Consider the following 8008-nt stretch of genomic DNA (forward strand, 5'->3'; position numbering starts at 1 on the left):
CGGTTTTTATTATCGGACAGTGGGAATGCTGTTCGAGAATTCGAATGCGATCATTGAATTTAATCATTCGAGTTCACGCGAGGCCTGAGAAACTTTTCTCATTCGATCGTAATTCATTTTCGATATGTTCGTATACAGATAATAATGTAGATAATTCGTTATCTACCGGCGTAGGAATCAGTTCACTGATTATTGCACGGAAAAGACGATTTTGCTGAAATATCTGAAAATTTAATTAGATACAGAATAAACAGATCTGAAAATAATTTTGTTAGATTTCGTTAAAGTAATAATGTACGACGCTCAAATTAATTGTTAGAACGTCGAAACTTTTTGCAGCATCGATCATCACGCTTGAGATTTCCTACGTAATTATTTTGACGATCCAACAAAATCATTTTGTATCTAGCTAAATTTTAGACGCTTCAAAATCACCCTTTTTCCGTGTGCAATCCTTTTCGAAAATTTTAATCTTATCGTTACAAAAAAAAAAAAAAAAAAATAATAATTTTTAACATTTCAAAGAAACTTAATTTCCATATTGTTTACTTAAAATACCTTAAATCAACATTTGTTCTATTTACATGCTGTGAACCAACGTATTCTACCTACGTGAAAAAGAAAACAATAAGATAATCTTTTAGGACGACTTCCATGGGCGGTCATCGCAATTACGATATTTTATGTTATTACAAGGTAACCGTTACAATAAAGCTTTTTGTAAAAAGGCTTGCTGAAACGTCCGCTGTTAGCGGACGATTTTTCCGTCCACTCGTCTGTGTTGTTCTTTCTCTTTCCACTTTCAATTTGGCTTCATTCTTCGTTGCGTTCGTGTGTCTCGGACACTGCCAGTATTCGGACCAGATCATTGTTCGACTCCACGACGTTTTTGTACGTGACGGTATCCCCGTTCCTTCTCTTGAAGCTCCATTGGCTTATTGGCCGCCTGAGGAGAACCAAGACCGTGGCTACGATCATGGCTACGATCAATATCGAGAGGCCTATCCACAGGATCGGATAGATGACGGACGTGTTGTATTCACATTGCAGCTCATAGTTCAGGATTTCAGCCAGGAGTTTGGCATGATGTCGATCTGGTGCGTGGCATCTGTCGTTCAAGTTTAACAAAGTGATTGATTATGTCCCTGTATTCGCGCGGATATCTTTCAATGATAAAATATCGTTAAAAAATACACTGCAGTAGTAGGTACAATCACATCTTCTTTTTATATATTACTTTCAGATAAGAAACTTGATAATATATTATAAAGATTGAATTTATTGTTAACAAAATGTGATCTTGTAATAATGGGAAAAGAATTTCTTCTCACGCGGAAATTCTCGAGACATCTGAAGAAATAAAATTGAAGCTTGATGAACAGTGCATGATATTGTCGTTATATCATTTCGTAATAACATTTTTATCGAGATGTAAAAGAGATATTTATATTTTATTTAAAAAAATAATATAAATAATCGGAATAAATTCAAGAAAGCGAATATTAAACATTAAAATTTGTTTTGCTTTTACTTGATATTGGCAACTGTTATCAACTGAGAGTAATATCTTCGTCGATATCTTACCTAATGTCTCGACTAAGATTCCTGGCCGAATTCAATAGGCCAATCCATTCCAAGTTACAGTCGCATTCCCAAGGATTGTTTTCCAATTCAACAACGGGTGTCCGTTGTATCAAAGGGCGCAGCTCGGCGTTCAAAGTTTTGAAACCACAGTCTTTTATCGAAAGTCGCTGCAATCGTGGTAGCACGATGCGAATCTGCGACCAAAGATTAAGCAGGACCAGCCGTTTAGAACCGATCAATGATAACGTCTCCAGACTGGTCAGATTCTCGAGATCATTCAGCGCCAGCGATGTCAAATTCGGCATGTGATTTAGCCGCAATTCTCGTAGCTGCGGTAGGTATAAGTTCTCAAAACTTATCACTTGCGTGCCAGATAAATCCAGCTCTTGTAAATTTATCGGTAATAAAGGAATCGCGCTGATCGGGTTCCAGGATAGGTTCAAAGTCGACAAGTTCGTCAAGGTCTTGAAGAAATCTGATAAAAAGTATGGCGCGGATATGTTACTCAGGTCTAGATGTTTTAATGCCCTTAAATTCCAAAAAGCGCTTTCGTGAATTCCATCCCCTATGGGATTATAGGACAGAGACAAATATTCGAGAGTCTGGAAAAAAAAAAAAAATTTTTTTTTCCCCAGTATTGTGTGACGTACGAATGCGCAAAAAGGTGGTAAAAAATCAATTTCACGAATAATCCCCGTGAGAAAATTTGAAATGTTCTAGGAGAGAATTAAAAAAATTCTGTAACATTACCGTTAGATGTTGTAACATGGTCTCGTTGACGACAGTGAGCTTGTTGAAAGAAAGATCTAGTATCTTCAGTTTCGTCATTCGGTCGTTGAGAGCATTGTCGTCGATGTATTCCAGTTTATTGTGGCTTACGTTTAACAATTGCAAATTGTATTCTTCCTTGCATAAGAAGAAGAATCGCTGAAGATGATTCTGAGATAAGTCTAGTGTTTTTAGTGCCTCCAGATTAGTAGAACAATCCAAAAAACTGTCAATTTCGTTTCCCCTTAGATTGAGATCCGTCACTTCTTCCAGATTGATCTTGCCCTGTACTCTTATAAAGAAATCTTCCTTCGTCATTTTCCGAAATGAAAGGTCTACCTGCAACGCGCACAAGTCTCTTTTTAATTTTATTCATTCACACAAAACGACTTTGGATCACTCAGTGAGAAATGACAATGAAATCGATGTCGAATCGACTGGGCCACGTGTTCGACTCGAACACGTGTGCGATTGAACAATATTGAAACTAATTCTTTGTTTGTTTAGTAACGTTTTGCACGTATTTATCAGAAATAAAAAAGGAAAGTTATTCAAAACATAATTTTAGAGTGTAAATTTAGAGACGCGTTCACGCAGGAAAGTGATGAAATTTAAAAAAGCGATAAGCTGATATCCAACCGGAAACTGATATTCATGACACAAATGATGGAAGCATCATCGAGTAGCCCTGGGAAATCGTGAAATGTTTATTCGCAAACGATCTGATTAGTGGAATCACCGTGAAATTAAAAAACCAACCTACCGTTGTCGCCGAGACGAACGAAACGGTGATGACGAAAAACGCGAGCGATCCGAGCCGCATCGTGTCGGGTAGTAGTTATGTGATTAGTCAATTTTTTAAGCGGTCCGATCTTCGATGCACCACACTCGATCGGCCGACCACACCACCAGAACCACTTAACGTGAACTATGCTTCCCGCACTACGATCCGAACGGCAACGAATTCATCTGCCGAAGATTGCAGTGCCGAATTGAGAGGGGAGTAGTAGAATCATTGCATTATTATGCACTCCCGCACTTCGATCAGCAGTATACACGTGCTTTCCGCTTTCCGCTCCAGAAAATCACAATTTTCTACTTTATCTCAACAGAAATCTTCCTCGCGATCTGATCTGAAAATTGTATTATATCACATTAATAGAATGTCGAGGCATCATTGTTTTCACATTTGTATATTGGTATGTAAATTGATAACGAAATTTTTCGAATTACCGTGTAATTTAGTTCGTAAGTAACTACTCAATTTAGCTGTTTTATTTACAGTTATAAATCAAGGTTCAAATATGATCATATGATGGTATTAACGCTTTTTAGATTTTTATCTTCAAAGATACCAAAAAGTTATCGTCGTGTTTTTATCCAATGTCTAATGATCGCGTATTGTTTATGATCCCGCAAATAAATATATTTTTCCAAAATAAAGCGGAGTTGGCGTCGCGAGAGTAGCAGTGTTAATTTAATCCGTCCCCGGTCAAAAGTTCAAAATCACTGAAGCTAACGTACCACTTTGTGATAAACCAGCGATTACGCGACCGTCGTGCGCATCGTAAATTCATCGGGCCTCGATCAGGGCCGCGATTGTCTCTCGGTCACAATCAATCGCGCATATTATTTCAATTATTATAAGCGACGTTTGAACGGTACCTCCGTGTTCATGAGATTTATGGATCGTTAGAACGGGGATGGGTTGACGTTGTTACTCGCGACAAGACTCGCGCCCGAAAAACGTTAACATATTTGCTCTGCTATGCTCCAGAAAATAAAAATACGGGCTAAGAGAGATAAACCTCGCTCTTCGTGCCGCGCATCTAACGGCGATAATGTTTCTCATACATCTCATTTATAATTATCGGTAGATTTTGCGTAAAATTGTGATTATTTTCGAAACTTTTTAATCTTAAAGATTAGAATTTCGTTACGAAACTACGTATTATTTTTAGAGCTTCATAATTATAGAGATTAAAATTTAAATTTTTACAATCATAAAAATTTGCGTTATTTTTTAAGCTTGATAATATTTTAGAAATTATAATTAATTATGTAATTAGGGTATTCTCTTGGTGTAACACAATTTTTGGAGAATTAATTCTATTAATAACATTAAAAAAGAGAAATGCAGCATACATTAAATAAATCCTAAGATATTTGGTGTAAAATTTCTTTAACATTGCGAATATCAATTGAACTTCATGGGAAATCAGTGTGAACGCAATATAAAGAAAAAACTCATTAAAAGTCATTTATTCACAGTCATATCTTTTTTCATGCCTGCGACGGATAATTGAAACTACATATGCACAATACATAACAATAAATATAGCAGCGTTGTGAACGCATGCTACGATGGCAAAGATACGAATAATCGTTCACTTTTTCGGAGTTTGTGGAGTACTGGTAGCTTTGAAAACCAATGGATTCGATACCCGAAATATACTAGGCAACATTGTCGCTAACGTTCCGAATACCTCCTCCGACATTCCCTGCAACCGATAAGAATGATATTGACGTGAGTGCAATCTTTTTCCTTCTTCTTTTAATATCAGTGGATTATGCTTATCGCCGAACTTACTTTCGGTACGAGAAACTGCAAATTTTTCAGCTCGGCTCCACCCCAAGACGCCATCTCGATCATGAAACCTTTGACGCACTTAAAAACTAATTCTGCCCGTTTTGTGCACCAGGCGACTGTCATGTCCTATGGCGGCACGTTGACGTAGATTATTTATATTTTTCGCCTAATTATCTAAGAATTATCCGTTTGAATTATCTAAGCGATAGATTACCTCTGACATTTCATGGACAAGCAGCACGGGTATTGTAAGCGTCGTCACATCGTTGCAACACGCTGTCTTCAAAATGTTTCGCAATCCCAGAATAGCGGGATGTCTCGAGTTAATATCGCCTACAAAATTAATAATATACATTTAACTCTGTAATTCGTTACATAGGAAATTTATAACTGCTAGTTGTTTACCGGATCTCAGAGAATCGTTGACAACCATGTGGAACACCACGTGAACTTGCGCCAGATTGGAATGTCTCGTAATGAAAACGTCGCCCGTTTGCAGGCTCTTGCTCGTCGTGGATTTCTTCGCCTGTAAACAACACGGTTTTGCACGCTGATGTAACCATAAATTAAATTTTTAATACTGCCTACATGGGAATCGCTTCCTTCCCTGTGATGCGCCTGCCTCCAGGCGACGGCATCCTTCACGTCTTCTCGAATCTTTTCCAATTGCTCATCGATAGGCGGAAAATGGAATTCCGTGGTTAATTGACATATCGAACATAATTCTGCAATAGTACAGAACTCAGGTTTACAAGAGGCGCATAAAAACCAGTGACAAAATAATTTGAAAATCGTTGACGTAATCTATTAGAAGGCACCTTTTGTTATTCCAGAATAACTGCCTAAATGATTATCGCTTAGAAGAACCAATCCACAAAGATCGTTCGAATACAGTCCCAACGCTGTTTGCAATCTTTGCGGCGTTGGATCCATCCTAAATGTATATGTTTTTATTGTATTTTCCATAACAATCGATTGAGATAGAATCTTATCATAGACATTAAGGAATCGATTCAAGTATATTTTGTGCTTCAGTAAAAATTATTAGACGTACCCGGATTCGCTATTTTTTGTACGACAAAAATCAAGCACATCTCCGGTCAATATGCGTATGTTGTGCATTTGTTTCATTTGAGATCCCAAATGTATGGTAAAGCTTTCTTCTAACAGAGGATAATCTGTCGTTTGCTTCTCCTCGCTGTGAACGAAGTTGTCTAGAGCTGGGCGCAACGGCGGTAACGGTACTATGGGCGAACCCCTATTGCGTGAGAGATGTACATTTTTTTATCTCAATAAGATTTGTTTAATTTTCTTAAACTGATTAGCGAAATGCAAAAGAGACACCTACATTGGTGTGGATACCATACTGGTCTGTTGCTCTTCAAGTAGCCTCATGATCCAATTTCGATACTGCCGCCGTTGATCTAATCTCAAAGCGTCGATTTTTGATCCCCAGAAACCTTGTAATAGACTTTGTTCCTCGAAATGACGACCAGCCATGTCGTTTATGGACTTTTCAGTAGATCCTGCTTCGAGGGCCTCGACGGCAACGCGCATTTCGTCGGTTTGTCTGGAATTTATACAATCCTTCTTTTGAAACACTGTTTCCTTTTTCTCTCACTTATTATTTTTAACCAAAATAAGATAATTGATAAATAACAAATAAATAGATTGTCAGATTTCTGAGTAAACTTTACATATTCGTATTTTTTATGCTTTACACTTTTAAGCATATATTAAATGCATACACATAAAAAAGTGAGAAATGGAAAGAAAAGTCGTAAGATGTTACTAACTTTTGCGTGAGACGTTCATAATCGGTATCCCTCATTTGAATAACTTCAGTAACATCTCGTCCATATTTGTGTTCTTCTTGCAAAATTGGCTCTAAAGACGGGGAATGCACTAATCTGTGATACGCCGCAGCAAATAATTCCTCATCTGTGGTCCCAATGGGATCGGAATATTCTACTGTCTTCTGCTTGTATATTTTCTCCCAGTTCTTAATTATTTCTTCTAAATCTAGACTGCCTGTTTTGGCAGCTTCGATAAATTTTTCCGCTTTTTCATCATGAAACTGCAGTGTTAATTCCTTGATATTACGCTGCAGAGATTTCAACAAATCCGATTCCACATAACATGGTAGTTTGAACGATGACATTATACGATGCATTAACTCTTTTGTGGAGCCATGATATGGTATTTTTAACGGAATTTCCAGCGTGTATTCTTGATTTGTAGTACATGTTGGAAATTTGTAGATGAATGTTTTTTCGACGTATTCCTCTTCTGCTTTATTCATCATCTTCAATAATATTGGTTTGTCATGTGATTTTTGTAATGAATTTGTATTTATGAGAAGTAGATATGCAAAATGATATATTATAAATAGTACAATGAAGTAATCATATAATTAATAATCGCGATTAATAGAGTAATACATTCTATATAATTAGTTTTCTTATCAATATAGACATTACAAGACTTGAAAAGAGTGGTACACTTATCCCAAGGTCAAGTCTTTCACAACATTCGGGTTAAAAGGGCAAAGATAATTCTCAGTAACAGTTTTTTATTATGCTTATTGTCTATATTTATTTCAATGATAGCGGCAGCCAATTAATTTTAATTTCAACTTTAAGTAACTACAAATTTGAATGCCTTCGTAACATGTAAGTCCAATCAAATATTATCTAAATAAATATTTAAACATGATAGTGAAAGCATTTGTAAAATGTCAGTAGAAAGTGAGCATCGAGTACTCTCTTTTGAAATAAGACAGTTTTTTCGATCAACTTTCATTTCAATTTCAGTTTAAATATATATATTGTTTGACACAGTAAGTTTTCAATTATAATTTAAATGATAAAAAGAACGATTTTCATGCTATTCGATCGCTTCTACTTTATCGATTTATGAGGGCGCTAGTACTAGCTATAATAAACATCAAAATACTGCACAATAAACAAGTTTGTGTTTGTGATTTAGTTTATACTGTAGAATAATTCACAGTAAATAGACCTACGATTAATTTAAATATTAGTATAAAAGAATCTCTAGTCTTAT

At 36.4% G+C, this 8008-nt stretch overlaps 2 protein-coding genes across 2 annotated transcripts in view; both read right to left on the reverse strand.

Annotated features, from left to right (window-relative positions):
• Positions 1-554: 554 nt before the first annotated feature.
• Positions 555-3368, reverse strand: LOC108749331 (vasorin-like). Its single transcript, XM_018487942.1, has 4 exons — positions 3116-3368; positions 2335-2691; positions 1585-2186; positions 555-1108 (listed from the first exon to the last, which is right to left on the reverse strand). The coding sequence occupies exons 1-4, from the start codon at positions 3173-3175 to the stop codon at positions 814-816; spliced, it is 1314 nt and encodes a 437-aa protein (XP_018343444.1). The 5' UTR covers positions 3176-3368; the 3' UTR covers positions 555-813.
• Positions 3369-4628: 1260 nt separating this feature from the next.
• The window catches only part of LOC108749319 (protein C12orf4 homolog), a 4108-nt gene continuing 728 nt past the window's right edge, over positions 4629-8008 (reverse strand). The window contains exons 2-10 of the mRNA XM_018487925.1: positions 6739-7247; positions 6291-6512; positions 5997-6200; positions 5761-5876; positions 5531-5667; positions 5348-5468; positions 5157-5275; positions 4943-5068; positions 4629-4853 (exon numbers count right to left, since the gene is read on the reverse strand). Of these exons, the coding sequence (XP_018343427.1) occupies positions 4740-4853; positions 4943-5068; positions 5157-5275; positions 5348-5468; positions 5531-5667; positions 5761-5876; positions 5997-6200; positions 6291-6512; positions 6739-7247 (1668 nt within the window). The 3' untranslated portion in view covers positions 4629-4739. The remainder of the gene's footprint in view (positions 4854-4942; positions 5069-5156; positions 5276-5347; positions 5469-5530; positions 5668-5760; positions 5877-5996; positions 6201-6290; positions 6513-6738; positions 7248-8008) is intronic.

Source organism: Trachymyrmex septentrionalis, unplaced genomic scaffold (assembly GCF_001594115.1).
Source record: "Trachymyrmex septentrionalis isolate Tsep2-gDNA-1 unplaced genomic scaffold, Tsep1.0 scaffold29, whole genome shotgun sequence".
NCBI lineage: Eukaryota > Metazoa > Arthropoda > Insecta > Hymenoptera > Formicidae > Trachymyrmex > Trachymyrmex septentrionalis.